Raw genomic sequence first — 17,855 nt, 5'->3', positions numbered from 1 at the left:
TGATGGGGGGACGGCGGCCGGGGCGCTGCCCATCAGGACCCGCGCTCAGCACCATCCTTCCCCGCCGCCGCTGCCGCCTCTGAAGTTCGCGGCCGCGGCCCAGAGGCTCGGCCCGGGGAGGGGGGGGGGGGCTCGGCCGGGTCCCCAGGGGGGGCCGGGGGCAGCCCCTGCCCTGGGGGGCGGCGGCCGGCCCGGGCGGGCGGAGGCACGGCGGACACCCGCCCGCTGCCGCCGGGGGGGGGGGCTGCGCCAGGCGGCCGCGGCGCCGGCCCTCCCGCCCCCGCGCTCAACTGGTGGGACCCCCGCCCCCGCCGGCGGCGCGGGAGGCGGCGGGACGAAGCCGGCAGCGGGGGCGGCCCGGCCCGGCCCGGCCCGGCGGGGCGGGCGCCGCTGGCGGAGGATGCGGGCGGCGGCCCGGCGGCGCGGGCGGCTGCAGGCGGGCGGCGGGCAGCGGCGCGGCGCCTGACCGCAGGGCTCCGCTCCGCTCCCGAGGATGCTGCGGGGCGATGCCCGGCGACAGGGAGGACGAGATCTGCCAGAAAGCGCTGCAGCTGCTGGCCGAGCTGTGCTCCGTCGGGGCGGTGGAGAACGAGAACTGCCGGGATTTCATCTACTACCTGCGGGACAGAGCCCGGCCCCGCCTCACCGACTCAGGTACGGCCGCCGCCGTTAGGAGCGCGGGCGCCGGCGGCCTCCCCGGTGCTTCGGCTACCGGAGGCGGCTGAGCATCCCCGAGCATCCCTCGGAGGCCGGCTGCGGCGGGGCGAGGCCTGCCGGCACGGCGGGGGCCGCCCCGAGGTGCGGGGGGACCCGCGGTGGGGGGGTGCATTGGCCCCGGTCTGGCCGGGGGAGGACACACGGCCGCCGGCCGCCCGTACCGGGGACACGGCAGCAGCGGGCGCAGCGCGGGGGGTGCACACGCCGCCTGTGGCAGCGACCGCCGCGGGCCGGCGCCGAGTGCCCGAGCGCGGCCGGGCGGCAACTTTCTCCCGCGGGCGGCCCCGGCGCGGCCCCGGCGCTCCGCTCCGCACCGCTCCGCACCGTTCCGCTCCGCACCGCCGGGCCCCGCGGCCGCCCCGCAAGACCGGGGGCAGCGCCGGTGCTCCGGGGGCCCTCGCCATCCTTAAGTGCAAAGGCGGGGGTGGTGTGTGTGTGTGTGTGTCGGTCCTCAGTTTAAACGCAGCACCCACCGTGAAGCCTAACTTTGCGCTTCTGTGTTTCCCAAGCTAAAAAGTCCATTTCTCGCGTGTCTGTAGCAGGTGGGTGCTGTGCGTCCGACAGGGTGCACACAGGCTGGCTGCGTGTGTGTGTGCCTGCACTGGGGTTGCCTTTCCATACCTTGGCATACCACTGACTTACAAACTTTAACGTAAGGAAGCCTTTTAATAAGGCAGCTGAGCCCTCCCTCACGGGAACGCTGAAAGCTTCGTTTCGTTCCGTTCCGTACATCCCTGGCCGTAAGGGAACGGCAAATTGCAATTTGAAGTAAGAGTTTATTATATTCATTTTTTACACCATCAAGTTGAGTTTGCTTGGTATGGGGAGAAATTTAGAGAGTTAAAAGAGAAGTCGATAAACGTTTGCAGTACTGGAAAGCCTGGCTGTTAGATTAGCTGATCATCACAGCACAGTATCAATGTCTTGAATATTCCGTAAAATAAATCAGTCCACTTAGCATAGGGCAGTCTAATGACACTGTTGTGAAATATGTTTCTGTAATTTGGTGAATCTGAAGTAACACTGCAACTTCCTGACAAGCACTTGGATATACTAAAAGTCCTGCAGAAAACAAGTAAAACCAAGAAATAAATAAAACAAAAATGGGGAAAAAAGGTCTGCTATCACAATGAATGAGTAAGGAATTTTCTGACATTCAGTTCACTTGTATCTAAAGCCATTTGCAGCCATTCTGGCTTCTCACTCAAAAATATTCAGATTAAAGTGATTTATGCAATGTTTGATAAGGATTCTTTAAAATTAGGCAAATTTAATTGTTTTGTTCATGTAGGCAGATTTAATTGCTTTGTTCATATAAGCAGTAATTTTGGTGACAGACACCTGTGATTTTCTGTAATTTTCATTTACCAAGGGATCAATCACGTATTTGTATATCAGGTGATGATTCCAAAAATGCCTACTTAAATCAGTACTCACTCTGAATACTAAATTACTTGAAATACATGTGGAGACTTTAACCTCAGCTACTTGGATAACAGCTTTTCAGATTTCTTTCAGAAGCTACCTGCTTTTTTTTCCATCAGCCTTGGGCAAAAAGTGTACCTGGCATCTGTTTGGGAGCATTTTTGAAACATGGTGTGCTCAGTAAAAATTTATCATCTTTACCTAAAGACATATAAAAAAATAAAGTCTGTATTTATTTCTACCTCTTTTGCTTAAACCGGTATTATACAACAGCCTCCCGGTATTGTTACAAACCTGCTCAATTACACAGAGCAGCGGTCCCTAACCTTTGCCAGCCAATGTGCAGCAACAGTGAGCAATTATGCTGCAGGCAGCATCTTCCCATTGGCCTCAATTTTAACATTTTTATTTTTTGCAGCTGCAGCCAGTCTCAGAGGGTCTAGCAGGCAACATGTTATCCATAAGCCCTGACTTGGAAACCACTTCTGTAGAGTAGCAACGTCAGGAACTTATTAACTTATCTTTTCTTATATTTCTTTGATTCAAATGCATTTACTGCCCCAATAAACTGGCTGCCCGTGTGGTTTGTTTAGCTAGTCCTGGCATGTGATGGTATACGTGACTTCCAGAAAGAAGTAATATGTTTTACAATCAAAGGTTAGCACATTGACCAAATCCAGCTTGATTTACATAGTGAGTTTCATTGACTTAACAATGGCAAAATGTAAAAAGCCCTGACAGCTGATCCATTCACTTTCCAGCCACTAGTCATCTAAACATAGCAGTGTGAAGAAAACCCGTGCAGAAAAAGATGGAAGCTATCCTTGTTGTAACTTCCCCCCCCCCGCCATGTGAAGGTGATGTGCCTTAGCCAAACCGAGTAACTTCCTCTTAGGCCAGCTGAAAGAGCTATCTAAAAATGTGTACAGCTGTTAGAGAAAAGTGCAGTTAGAAAACATACATTATTAGCTTTTGCATGGGAATTAAAACATTTGCCCATGCTTATAGCAGTTTTTCTGAATGAAGTTGCTACTTGCCTAAACCCAACTACATGGTGGATGCAGATGATTTTACAGCATGTTTCATTTGAGCCACTCACGTACGTTGGCTCCATTATATGAGTGGTAGAGGGGCTGTACAGGTGCAGAAGTTACTGGAAAATTCAAACCCTAATGAGGGAGGGAGCGAGCTGAAGGGTTGCTGAGCCTGATATTGGGGGTTGTCTACAAGCTCAACCTCCTGGTGCCCCTCAGTCCCAGCACTGAGCAGCCAGATCCCCGGAGACCCACTCGTTTCTTGTCTGACATCTGATGCAGTTGGTTGTATGGCTCCCTGCTGTCTTGTGTATTGGTGCGTGACTTAAACTGGGAGGGCAGGAGAAAGGGGACAGGAGGGGACTAGATACTTGTGGTATGCACAGCATCTTTATTTTTCAAGTAATTTGCCCTATTATGAGAAGTACTCCACAGTGCTTAGAGCATAAGTTAAGGACTAATGAGTTCCAGGTTTAACATACTGGTCTGCTGGATTTAAAGGGTGACATGGGTGAATCAGATTTTAAAGGTTTTCAGAAAATAAAAATGCCAATTAGGCATTTAGTGAAAAATCATCAATTAGTTAATATGAATTGTGTCAGAGAGTACCCTTGAAAATCCCAATAGGTATCCTTAAGCATTTAGATACCTTAATAAGATGGATCTTTTCCTGTTCCATTTCTCCATTCCCTATTTGTAAAATGTTGGTAATATTCCTGTATCATAGAAGGGGCTTATGAGGGTAAATTGCTAAGTCTTAGCACACCAAGTATGTAATATATTCATAAGGGACAGTCATATGGGCCTCTTAGAGGTATTCAAGTGAAACCCATGTTAGTCATATGGTCATTTGAAAATGATCACTCAAGATCATGTAATACCACCCCATGACACCAGATAAAGGAAATATTGTAGATTAGGAATAAGAGTTGCTTGACTAGAAGAATCGTGCTGACGTGTGTAGAAAAACGAAACAAAACAAAACAAAAATTCCCCCAAAGCACACACCCCCCAGAAAAAAAACAAAACAACAACAAAAAAACCCACCACCAAATAAAAAAAATGAAGGCAGAAAATCTTACTGGAGAGGCTGACCACTGAAAGGGGAACTTGGACCAAAAATGTTGCACTTCCTTGTGGACTATTCCCCTAACAGATTGACCTTGCAACTTTGCAACTGAAAAACGGTGTGGCATGAATCCAGCCTGCCTGAAAGGGTGTATGGTACTTGTGGCTTTGGACTTTTTAATAGATGGACATTTGGGTGGGGGTGGAGGGGTGGTGTCAGAAGGAAGAGTTACATGGTTTTGATTTAGGATATTTAAGAGTTTGGTGTGGAAGAGCAGAAGAAAGTATTTTGGTGGCTGGAGCTAGTGCCCTGTTCTTGGTTTAACTGGTACGTGACTGTGAATTACACTTCCATCAGAGCCGATTTCACTGCTTTAGAGTTGCATTTCAGAAATTTCAGAAATCAACCTCAAAGCTTTTGCTGCTAGTTGTTGTTGTAGCTCTTGGGTGCAGGTGATTCTGGGCCTTTTGGGGATTATTTTTGTTGTTATTCTGTACTGAATCTGTTTTTAAAGAACCAGCTTCCCAGAGATGGCAGTGGTAGGCTGACATTGCTCTTTGTAGACTGGATGAATTTCTGCGCTGCCTTTTGTTGTAGTACTTTGCCAACTTTGCAGCAACTTGTGCTGCCTGCATACCTTCCAGTGACTGCTAGGTGTAGCAACAAAGTGCCTAATGCATAGCTGTGTTTGCTGGCATTTGCTGAGTATCAGTAAAATTAAGTCCTATAAAGGAAAAGTATAAGAGTTGCACACTGAGACTGCCTTGCACAAAACTTCATCTCCTTAGTACATTCTACAGACTGATTTTTCTTCCTCTAGTTAGAAAGTATGCAACCCTTGAAAACTTGGAATAAAAAATTTAAAAAGGTCAGAGGAAGTTGTTATGACCCTGAGGACTGGATAAAAAAAGATTCTTACGAAGGTAAGGGATATAAAAAAAAAAATTCTAGGCCATTAATCATAATGAATTTCCATTAATTTCATAGCAGAAAAATGAATAGAAATAAAAAGGAAAGTTTGCTCTCCATTTCTCTTGTGTTGGATTGCAGATCTTGAGAATAAGCCAGTAAGGCCTTAAACTATTCTGAATCATGTGCTTTAAAATTGACTAATAGATGCTAGAACAGAATACACGGTGAATATTGTGGGTATAGTGATGGCCATTAGGCATAAAGTATGCTACAGATCATAAATATGAGATCAATAGTGTACAGTGACAAAGTCAGATTTTAGTACTTTATGGAGGTAAAGGTAGTTGACAATCAAGAAACTAAAAAATGTGGGCATGTAAATGTGATGACTATTGAAAATGCAATGTATGAGAAGGTGCAGTAATGACCTTGCAGTAGAATTTAAGAATCTTATTAATCAGTACTTTATTTTTAATGTATACTTTCAACTTCAGGAAAGAGAAAAGCACGAAGAAACAAAACAGGCCTGACTGGCATAACTGTGGCCTCCCAGCCCACTGGTGGAATGTGAGCGCCGAGGTTTTCTGTGGGGAGTACCATGGCAATAGACTGGTCACTCCCGAGGAAGCAAATACTCGCAATTAAATAGTACTCTCTCAGCAAGCTTCCCTTTAGTTCAGAACTGAGTTTAAAAACAAACCCCATCTTCAGAAAGCAGTCTTGTTTCTTAAGAGTTTTTTTTTTTAATTTTTGTAACTCAAATGACTTACTAATTTTTATATCTCTGTCTCTCTCTCTCACACACACCCCCCAAACTTCCAGGGACATACCATGCTGCAGAGTTTCATCAAGATGCTAAGCACATCTAGATTTATCTAGATAAATGCAAAAAACATTTACAAGTTGTGAAGACAAAAATATTTGAGTGGGTGAAACTACTTTCACTGTTTTTTATTTTTATTTTACTCATTATGAGCCATTGCTTTCTGTATTTTTAATTTTGTGTTCCTCCTGCAAAATGAATGTGAAACGCTGCCAGTCCAAATTGATAGTATTCTGTATGTCATGCTAGTGCAAAACTCTTTGCAAGACAGAGGAACAGAGGACAAGTATGAATCGTGTTCACTGACATGATATCAAATGACTGAAGAAGTGTGAAGCTCAGGTTCTTTGGGTTTCAAGAACCAAAGTGCACTTTCAAGAGTTGTAAAAAATACAGTGATGTTATGTATTTTAGATTAAAAATATGTAATTTTTTTCTGTTTTGAAAAGGCAGGAACAAGTTTGCAGAAGGCAAAAGTAATTAGTTCCTGTTCCTTGTATTCTAAGATGCTCTGCTAGTTTAATACCCTTTAAACAAACAGCCTCTCAGAGATTTTGCTGTCATAGTGAGTTTAGCATTGCTTTTTCCTGGGAAGTTTGTTTTAAACTGATAACTAAACTTATTACAAAGTTACCAAAACTAATAACAAAGTATAGAAAAGAACAAATTCTATCCAAAGAAAAGGGACTACCTTGTGTGCTTAACAGTTTGAAGCTCTAATTAAATTGATTTAAATTAAAGATTTTGCTTTACTATAGCTGCGTATAACTTTTTCTTAGAATGGATTTTTAGATGTTTAGATGTATAGATGTTTAAGTTATAATTTACACTTCAGAACCAGAGAAAAGGAAGACTACAAAGATCATTCTTACAATAAAACTGATCTTGAGCTTGGATCAGGTTGGAGCAATGTCATATTAAATACTATTCAAACATGAAAGGACAGATCCTTACGCTACTGAAATCAATTTATATTTTTCAGTAGTGCAAAGCAACTTCAATGTAGTAGTACTCTCCTCTAACTTGACAAGACAAACACGAGCAGGTTTTTTGTAGACCCTCTGACCAAGACTTGTGCCACTGCTGTCCTGTAGCTGCTCTTGGACATTGGGGGAAGAAGAGCAAGTTTTACTGTATAAGAAAAAGACAAGAGGAAGGTGGCTTCTAGCCCTTCTTGGCCTCTGCATCCATATTCAGTATAGGTGTGGAAAGCAAGAGCCTTCTGGGGCTTTCATTTTGGTTTTGCTTCTTCACCTATGTGCAAATTATACCCAAGTCTGTTGTTTACAGTATGCACTAATGCACTGAAACTATAGCATAACATTGTGTTATGCTTGTGTTAAATAGACTGATGCCAGCTATACCCCTTTGTTTTTAATGAAAAAAGTATGTTTACTCGTATACTATACTCATTGTATGTGCGTATATATATAAACACCTTATTTACTGAAGTCATTGCAAGCAGATTTGTGAAGTAATCCCAAAAGTTAGAATAGCACACCAATTGAATTAGAAGTCAGTTAAGTCTACAGTTGCCCCACAGTTTATGCAAGGCTTTTCCAAATGCGTGGTGAACATTAAATAAAATGGTTATTTTGAACTGTGAGTAACAAAAATACATATCATTGAAAATAACCTAAAGAGTAATGACAAAAGCATCAACCTTTTGAAAATTAGAATAGCTAAATAGCATACAGTCTCTCTTACACCTAATATCTCATCTTAAATGCCAGTTTTGCTCATGAAAAACAGTAGGCTAAATTTAGCCCTTGTACATACAACTGTGCTCACCACTAAAACTTTATCATTACCTTTGTCATAACCCTTATTTCAATGGGATTTGCACATTCCTCCTAGATGGGGGGCGAAGGGGGGGACAGGACGGACGGACAGGGGGAAGAATTTGCTAGTTACAGTTTCCAAAGAAATATCCATGAGCTTTGCTCAGGCAACAGTTTATGTTTGGAGACACAAAGCTCTGATCACTTAAGTAGAGGTGTTACTGTAATGGATTTATGGGTCATTAATTCCTAAAAAAACCATGAACCTGGCTTGTAATAATGCCGTTTTTCAGTACTGGTAGAATTCTGAATTGTTACGATTTTGTATGACCCACACATTTAGTGACCCAAGTACAAATGATCGGCCACATGTTCCCCCAGATAGCTTTCTGGAAATTTCCTTTCCAAACCAATTTGTGAGAGTTTAATTACACTGACAATTCAGAGACCTAGAAATATAAGTCCAAAATTATTGCTGTCATAACAGCAGATCCAGTTAAATTCAGTCTTGAGGCTGTGTAGCACTATAGCATCTTTCTTGTGTTATAAGCAGAGGCTGAACATAAACTGCCGTTTAGGTATGCATGTTTAAAACCACATTTCTAGGTTTTATTTTTCCCCCCGCTGAAAATAATGACCATTGTTGATTTAGTGCAAAGCTGTATTTAAAAACATTGTATTGTACATCTTTTGCTATGTTTTGTCATTAATTTAAGCTCTTCTGTGGCTTTACTTAGACCACAGAGATAAAAAGAGATTATTTTGGTCTAAAGCTTTACGTCCCTTTCATATTGCTAACATAATTTTTAGTTCAAGGGATAAGAATTTAGAATAGTTAATTACAGATGGAAGGACTTTTCAAAAAAATGCGGTCAGTTGAAACTTATAGAATCTGTAATTCCTAAAGTTCATCATTTCACAGAATAAATCTTTTCTGTGTGTTCTGTAGTACTGTTAAGTATTTATTTGGAGAGTACAGAACAAATTCTGTCACATAGAGAAAATGTTATGTATAACAGCTGGTGGTTTGCACATTTGTTACATTAGCTATTGTAATCACACTGAATCTTGTGTGATTTAAGTTGCTCAATATGTTCAGCTGCATTTTTTATTTTATTTTAGGCATTTATTAGCCAAGTAACATCAGTTTGGCTTCCCCTGGCAGACACATATGCTACAGGATTTTATCTTATATACTTCCCATGGTTAGTTGGAATTCAGAAATACAGTGGATGCAGTTGAAACTGGCATATGTGTCTGTATGTCTTGAGCCAACTTACAGTTGACGTGTTATCTACCAAAGATAAATGTTGGAAGAGTCCAAGAATATATAATCTGTCAGAAAAAGCTTTTAGATTATTGAAGTAATTCCACCGTACTAACAAAAAAGTCAGGCAGTAATGATTTTGGACTTAAAACTTTCAAAGGGCATGTAAAGTAATAATTAGATTTGAAATAGGATCGTTCCTTCTAGTATACTTTCTCACTTTTTATTTTTTCTCCAGTTTAGTTTTACAGGCACACAAAAAGGAAGCCTTACTGACTTGCCTTGGAAATAGTTTCCTCAGTTTGCTATGTTTCCATCAGGAAGTTTGTTCAAAATTTCTTAACTCTATCTTATTGTCTGTGAAACTCCCCAAATATTTCCTTTCCCCATGCAATGGACCTTTTTTGTGCGCATACAAAACAGTAAATATTTATCTTTTAAAGTTTCTTCTTGTAAGCAAGTCTTCTTCAATCCTGCCCAGGTTACTATGTGTCTGGTTTCTCTATGCATTTTCTAGATTGTGTGTGTATATGCCTGTGTCTCAGATGTTGTTTCATCTGGGTGTTCCCAGTCCGTTTCTCAAGCAGCATCTCATTTTGTTTACTGCCCATATTTCTAATATTTTTAATTCATCTCTATTTTAAATCTCTGACCTCAACAGTATGGTTTGTTTCCTCCTCACATATAGTGTAATTTCAGAATGTAATTGTATTGCTGCTTAATGAATGTATAATGTTTGACCCATGTTACACACAGATTATCTCATGGAGAATCTGGCCACAGCTATATCAAGTTCACTTTAGAGTTCCCTTTTAAAACTTTTTACTTATTTTGCAGTTTGCAAGAGGCTCATGCCTTTGGAGTTAATGGTTTCACTAATACATACTAAGATATTAGAAAAGGTGTTTCTCACATCTATAATATTGTAAATATAAATAATTACAACTTGTAATTTGGTAACTATATAAATATATATATCTTGTGCTATAATATATAGAAAGGAATGTACAATGCTAATCAGAAGATGATCAACGAGACCAACAGTCTTATGAGGTGTTTCCATTTGTAGCAGATGTTTTACCCATTTAAAAGAGAAGGGTTTTTATTATTTTTTTCCCCTAGAGAAGTTTAACGAACAAAATTAATGCCTAGTAATTCTTTTTTGGGGAAGCCTACCATAAATAGGGTGATCTCAAGTATTCATTATGCTAAGGTCTCTCTGCACAAGGAAGACAGTGTTTCCTGAGTCTGGCTACAGGGAAACAAAACAGGTATTGAGTTGGTCCTTGCTGAGTGCTGTTCTATTCCCCATAGTAGCACTGATGCAGGATATCTAGCAGTGCCATTACGGCAAGTCTTACCTGCTGAAAAGAGCTTTTAGGTCCATTAGCAACCAAATACAAGAGAAAACAGAACTGGTATTGCTTAAAAAAATATGGAAAGCTCTGAACAGAAAATTCTGTTATCAGTCCTGGTTTTTTAAGCTTTACCGATTTGCTTCGGGTAATATAAGACACAAATCTAAACTAATAGCTCCAATTTTGTTTAATTCTATAACTGTCCTCTTTTCTGCAGTAGATCATGCCATCAAGAAAGGCTCCTGTTTCTGCAGATGCCACTAAGGCATCCACGGTAACAAAAGACTGATTTAAAACTTTTATTTTTTCTCTCTCTTTTTTTTTAAATTGACAAATACTATGGATGATTAATGAGTCAAAAGAAAAAAAACCAAAACCAAAACAAAGAAAAAAGAGACCAGAAATTAGGTTTAGCTGGCAAACTTTTTTTTTCATTTGATTTTTTTGTTCTAAATTTATAGCGGTTCCACAAAGAAAGAGGGGTGATACCTCATGGTACAGCCGTGCTGCTTGTGTTGCTCAGGAGGTGGATGTGAGGAGCAGAACAGGGGGCCAAGACTTAGAAGAGGCAGACAGCACTCATGTTCCTAAGAGACCAAAACGCTCCAAGCAGATTTGCTGTCACTCGGAAATTTGAGTTAACTGAGTGGAAACCTGGGATTTTGAGGACCTGCCTACAGGGGCATAGTAGACAGGAAAAGTTGTGGATATATCTTGTTATACTTCTGTTGCAAGAAGTTATATTTCTATTTTATATTATACTGAAATTTGGCATTTTTCTGAATTTAAAAGACTTTTGAGCTTCTTTGGAGAGTATACCATAGAAAAAAGATAAAAGCAGATCTGTCTGAATGCTCTGCCTGTCTTGGGGTCCCATCAGATGCTTATTGCTTTTTTTTGTTGGTTTGGGTGGGTTTTCTCGGGGGTTTTGAGGGTTCAAAGTTTGGTAAGCCTGCCTGAGAAAGCATGATTTGACACTGATGGTAGGGCTATGGCTAAGCAGGAAGGAGAAAGCTTGGCCATCATGGCTTGATCTAATAAGGAAAACCTGCCACCTCGGCTCTTTCCTGTGCAGCGGCATCACTGTTCCTGCCAGCTTCTCTTAACTGCAGAAGGTGTAACGCTTTTAGATCTGCTCTCATTCTCAAGTTCATGTCTTGTTCCTCCCTACCTTATTCATTCTCTACCTGTCTCTTGTTCTGTTGTCGTTATGTTATAAGGAGTGATTTGCCTAGTCAAGATGACTTCTTTCGTACTGCTGCTGAGCCAGTGTTGATGAAATAGCTAAAAGCAGTGCCCAAAATAGCAGTGCAGTGCACAGGTATAGCTTTGTCAGACAAATTTGATTGTAATTACTGTATCTGTCCTTCTGTGGTGTAGTGGTACAAGTGAGAGCCAGCACTGTGAACAAGAACTGCTCTTTCTTCCTCTGATGTATTTTTCTTTCTTCTTTTCTTTTTTTTTTTTTGGGGGGGGTGTGTGTGTGCTGGAAATCAGAACAGACCTTAATAGCAACAGAACCAGCAATACCTTCAGCCACCTCAATTTTTTTTCCTTCCCAAATTGGAGGGAAGCAATTTTTCACCTTCAAGAACATGAAAAATTCAGTCTCAGAATTCACTTCTCATCCTAAAGGCTCAGTGCACCAAGAGAGGAAGGAACAGGAATTTTGTTAAAATGGAAGTCTTGTGATTTGACATTTTCTGTGGTTTGACTGTTCTGCCTCCTTTTTTTCTGTACCCCTCTTTATAAGGAGGATTTCCAGTGGTAGTTGTTGCCATGGTACTAAGCAGGACGAGGTGTCTAGTCCAATCTTAAAACTATGTTTATTGTCGTATTGTGAAAAATTACCTCTTTTGACAAGTCAGGCTTGTTTATGCAGATTTAATACAGCACCACTTCTCTTACTCCTAAGTGGAGAGCAGCTCTTCAGGTCATTCCCTGTGTGTCAAGGCAAATGTGAGCTTCAGCAGTGCTGGAAAAGCCTTAAAATTAGCTCTGTCCTTCCACTCCCTCGTTAGCTGTTCAAATGAACAAGCGCTTCACGCCCTGCCGAGCAGCTGATTGGCCTTGGAGGGAAGAAGCATCTGAAGCAGTATTAATGTTTCATTCAGAATCATGAGAACCAGGGAGGAGGGGAACTGGAGGATTCAAACCCCCAAATCAGTACTGCCTTTTATTTTGCCAGGCCCTGTTCTCTTGGGCAGCATCCCTAATTGTTTCCCACAATGGATTTCCTCTCTGGATGGTCTTGCTGACTTTGTGCGATATTTTTGCAAAGGGTAAATTTAACAGTGTATAGAGAGAAGTTCAGCCCTCTCCCTTCCCTTCACTTTTCTCTCTCCATTCTCTGTTTCTTCTCCCCAACCCTGTTAACAGCATCTAGTATGATGTATGCTGTATGGGAGATGGAGGAGCAAAGAAACGGTGCAGTCCCTCCATTCTCTGCTGTTTTCCTCTCTCCAGTCATCACTGCTGCATCAAGACCTAGTATGTTTACCATGTAAAAATCCCTTTTTATTTTCTCAGTAAGCAAGATGGATCAGAAAGCTGTAAGATTAGTGCCTTAAAATGCTATCTCAAAGATATATGAGCAAACTAGATGCAGTGAAACAATCAGTAAAGGAGTGTAGTGGAATGCATGACAGATAAAACAGTCAGCCGCATCTGGGAAATACACAAGTCTTTGGACTTCAACAGTATAAAACACCCTAAGCTGTAAAAGAGGAGCAATCCTTACTTTTCTGTAGCAGCCCCAATAGTTTGAACCATGGTTGGCAGCCATCCCAGTGTATTTATTGCAATCATAACATCATTGATGTTAAAAGAAACATCACCTCAAAGTGGATATTCACATAAGAACTTGGATTAATTGTAAATAGCACACACATGGCAGGGTTATTAAATCTGAGATGTTACCAATAAATAAAACCAGTTTTCTTAGGACAGGAGTAGAAAAAATGTTAGATACGGAAATGTTGCATAGCTACCCATGATTAACAAGGAAAGACCCCCTTTACAAGGTTTCAAGCAGTACTGTTCCCACTAAATGACAACAGATAGAGGCCAGGTCCTTAAGTACTTCTGAGATAAATATTAATATTGTTGAGTTTAACAACCTGACTGTTGGATATTCTCTTACCCATTAATCTTTGGGGGAAAAAAAGGGAAAAAAGCAAGCTTTTACAGAGCATTTCCTGACTCAGGAATTCAGTGAAAGGAACGATGCTGACACACTTGGTTCAAGGTAATGGGAGGACTTAGCCCTAGCTAAGGAGGACTGTGAACATACAAATTGGCATAGGAGATGTCTGGTTGTAAATCCTCTGAATCAGATATTACTCTACAATATGTTGATACAAACTTGTTTGATGCAGGGATGGTGTTTAGAGACAGTAGCATGGTTTAAGTTGGCTGGAATAGATTATTAGTTGGGGACTGTGAAAACTAAGGCTCTTTTCTTTAACTGTGCCAGTCACTTGGGGTGTGATCTCGGAGAAATCTCTCAGTGCTGCTTTTCCCCTGCTCCTTCAGTTGCTTTTTCAGTACTGATATTCAGTTAAAATCCTAGCTAATCCCCTGTCTGTAATCAGCAGAGAAAGCAGGGCACGTCTCAAGTGTGATGTCAGTAAAGCACTGAGCAGAAAACTGCCTAAAAAGCAGCCAAGAGAAAACAGTGGGCCCACGACTTAAGTGGAAAGTAGCCTTTCTGAATACGGCGTGCTCTATTTTCATAGTGAACAGGCAACAAGAGCCTCTGCTTTGTTGGGGCCTCTCAGCACTTTACTCTTATAAATAATAAAAAGAATATGTTTTCCTCCTGTGTAGGTTAGCAAATAGAAATGTGCCTCTGTTATCAGCAAGGAAGCCATAATTGAGAGGCAGAGATTTGATAGAATACACATTCAAATAGGAATAAATAAAAGCCTAAGGAAGATTTCAATATGTCTATTTCTGTGCTGGGCTTAATCTGAATGTTTACCATGGAATTTATTCATGATAGCTGTTTGCAAGCTTGGATTTATGTTTTCAAACGTAAATCCCACTCCACACTCTAGCCTGCATCTGACTGTGCAACAGTACTAACAGGGTAACTTCTAGTTATCTTTGGTGTATCCCATCATTTTGCTGTTTAGTGCTCCTTTTTCAGCATAGGAGTTCAAACATTTGCTTTTACAGCCTGGGCTGGATTGCAAATGCACATCTCTGCATGATACTGTTTGAGACGGAAACTGAAAGGACTATGATAATGGCAATCCTGAGCACATAGTTGTAGCAGCAATGCACAATACAAAGTATGTTTCTTGGAGGGAGAGGCCTTTTTAACATGCTCCCCTTCTCCCCTTTGCCACATACACACACAGACGCTTGGGATTAAACTGTATTTTTACTGACTCAATTTACTTGATATTGAGGATGTATATTTGTTTATTAATTTCAGTATACCTCAGTGTGTATGTTTTGCCCATGTTTAGGAAACTTACAAAATGAATCACCCACCCGGTACATCGAAGTCCTCTAGAGAAAGTGTTCAACAGTGAGGTAACTCTACTCAGCAACCCACTAACAGCCTGACTTGCGCAAGTCTGGAAGTTTGGAACATGCAGCTATTACGTGCATGGTCCTTTTCCCTTCTTCTTCCTTTTCCCCTTCCCTTTTTCTTCTTTTTTTTTGTCAGTTTTTTTCTTAAGTGAATGAAATTCTACACTTACGAGTGACAAATTTTCTCTTTTCTTAACATTCACACTTTAGTCATTCAAAAAATGATTCCTTTTTCCGATATTCATCTGAGTTTCTATAATTTTGGGGCAAAGCGTAATCCTGCTGTCAGTCAGATTTAAAAGCTGCTAAACCAGAGCCACTAAATGTGATCTCATGACCTCTGTAGTACTACTTTCACTCAACCTCTAAGAACAAAATTTTCAAAGAAATACACATGAGTGAAGCTACTGTACCCCACTGAAGCTGAATGGGAATTGGATATATAACCCCTTCATGTATTTTTTTTACATCCAAGCCTTATGGTTTGTGGTTACATAAAATAATAAATGACTGCTTCTGTTCAAAATACTTATCCCAGTATTATAGCGATCCATTTGAAATGACCTTATCTCATTTATTTCGTTTTGCCGTACTGGAATAATAAATGTATGCTATAAAAAGCATAATTACAAGAATTAACAGATTCTTTTTTAAAAATATAAGGACGTGATCAATTTCCTCCTCAATGCTATGCACTGTCAGCAGAAGTTAGAAATTTACAGTGTGAAAAGTAATCTTTGCTAACTTAGTAAGGCAAATATAGGTTGTTAAATGTCAACCCAATGGTGGGATTAGTGTTAATTTAAAGGAAACAGGATCACAGACATTTCCTGAGAGAAGGATGTATACGAGCACCTGATTCTAAAGAGAAGATTTAAGAAAATGTTCAGGTAATACAGTTTTAGCTATATTTTTTCATAATATAGTCAAACTATCAGAACTGTGATTATTTTTTTTTAATCTCATTTTCGTCATTTATTTGGGGGGGGGGGCATAATGGACCAGGATAAGCAGTAGAAACTGGTGGGTGACTTATCTACCTAAGAATGTTGGATGACAAAAAAGTACCAAGTGTTCAAAATAACTATCCTAAAATCATTCATCTGAAGTAGCTGAAAAATTATCACATCCCATCAGCACATTCCAGTTAGCAAGGGAAGTGGGTGGTAGCTGTCTCTGGGAAGCTGAGAAGAAACCCCCCTTACTATTTTTAGTTCCATTATTTTCTGGGCAAGAATAAAAAATGTGGCAACCAGAAGATGCAAAAACAGTGGCTAGACATTTACCATCAGTTTATTCTATTGTGTGTGTCTGTTTTTTTCCTTTAGAAGGAGCAGAATTCTTCAAAACGCAAGGAATTCCCCAGATCTGAGAGCAATCCAGCTGAGCAAATCCTGGGGGAGGAGAGAAGACATGAAAGCTGTGGCTCAGTGTTTCCACACTTTTCTTAAGTATCCCACTGCTGTGGTATTATGGTTTCTGGGAACAAGGGGCTGCTGCCAACATTTTCTTCTTTACACTCTCATTGTAATTCTGAGAGGGAGGTAAGGAAAGCAGTTGTTCTCCCCTTGGAACAGGCCTGAGGAAGAGCAGCTGTAAGTCTGCAAGAAAACCGTTGCAAAGCTGATGGTCCCTTCTCTACATCCCATTTGTTTACATACACCCACCTGGAGAGACTAGTGTATAACATGGAGGGTATATCACTGACTGTAACTGAACTAGTCTTAAAAAAACCTATGTTGTATACCATGATTATAATTTCTCTCTCTGGTAAGGTTGTTTATCCTCTTTTTCTTATTTATTGCTTGAGTGAACCTTATACATTTGAAATTATGTTTTAGAAGAAGTAAGATACTATGCAACTGGTGGTATTTCACTGCAGAATAACCCCTGAAGGGCTTTGTAATCCCCTGGTGCTAACATCATCTAATAGTGAGCCAAATTGAATAAGCTCACTGCTATAAACGCAGCTTCATTCTGGTTTAGTTAGCATTGCCTAGTAATTAATTATTATTCCATATTTATGCTATCAATGACATCCAGAGGCTGGCCTAAACATGCTCAAGGTGCTGGCGGCAGCAGCAGCAGCAGTTTGTATATATATATATGTGGATATTTTGTTCTCCCTCTACAAATGTATGCTGCAGACTGTCTCTTAAAAGATTTGTTAGTAAGTCTTCCCTGTAGCTAAACACAACAAGACAGTACATGCTGGACATCAGTCAAAGAAGCACAGTGACACATAGCTCACTAATTACTATTAATGTTTACAGGATTTCAAATGTCGTAATTGGTGTTGGCGCTGAGAATGCAGTCTAGGAAATTGCTTGTCACCTTTGTTTTATCCTAGGTCTCATTGAGAATCTCATATGCAATTAACTGTAATAGCTATACTGTATTTATTCTAAAGTGCCCAATACATTATTGTTTTATTGTTTGGATCTCAAACCTGGGGAGTTTAATTGCTTACAAAAATACAGTTCAAAGTAAGAGGATCATTGTGGTGAGGGATTTTTTTCAGCATAGAAAAAAAAAAAATTAATGTAGGTCATGTTCCAAACTCATAGTCCTCCTGACCTTGAAATCTCACTAACTTCAGGGAGAGTAACTTGTGTATGAAGACAGAACAGGTAAATCTACAATTACCAACTTGTGTGGCACAGCGAGAGGAGTTATTTGCTGCACACCGTTCTGGTTATAGGACTGAATGTCCCTGTTGTGCTGCTGCCAGCAGTGAAACTTGAGCCAGTAGCCAGTTCAAGGCACGCATCAGACAAGCCTAGGGCACTAATTGCAGGAGGACCCTGCATCCACATTGCTGAACCCCGGAGTTCCTTCAGCCTTGGTTCCACCAGGAGGAAAACTACTTCAAACAGAGCCACCAGCGGTGTGTCTCACCCAAGCGAGTGCTGCCAGGCTGCAAGTAT

The 17,855-nt window shown here is 41.1% G+C and overlaps 1 protein-coding gene across 3 annotated transcripts in view; it reads left to right on the top strand.

Moving 5' to 3' along the window:
* The first annotated feature begins 224 nt into the window (after positions 1–224).
* SYT9 (synaptotagmin 9) overlaps positions 225–17,855 on the top strand; it is a 72,197-nt gene continuing 54,566 nt past the window's right edge. For all 3 annotated transcript variants that reach the window (XM_055814594.1, XM_055814593.1, XM_055814595.1), the window contains exon 1: positions 225–654. In XM_055814594.1, the coding sequence (XP_055670569.1) occupies positions 507–654 (148 nt within the window). In that variant the 5' untranslated portion in view covers positions 225–506. The remainder of the gene's footprint in view (positions 655–17,855) is intronic.

The sequence above is a fragment of the Falco peregrinus genome, chromosome 9 (assembly GCF_023634155.1).
Source record: "Falco peregrinus isolate bFalPer1 chromosome 9, bFalPer1.pri, whole genome shotgun sequence".
NCBI classification, from domain to species: domain Eukaryota; kingdom Metazoa; phylum Chordata; class Aves; order Falconiformes; family Falconidae; genus Falco; species Falco peregrinus.
Note: the sequence above shows the minus strand (reverse complement) of the source record. Positions and strands in the feature narration are given on the sequence as shown.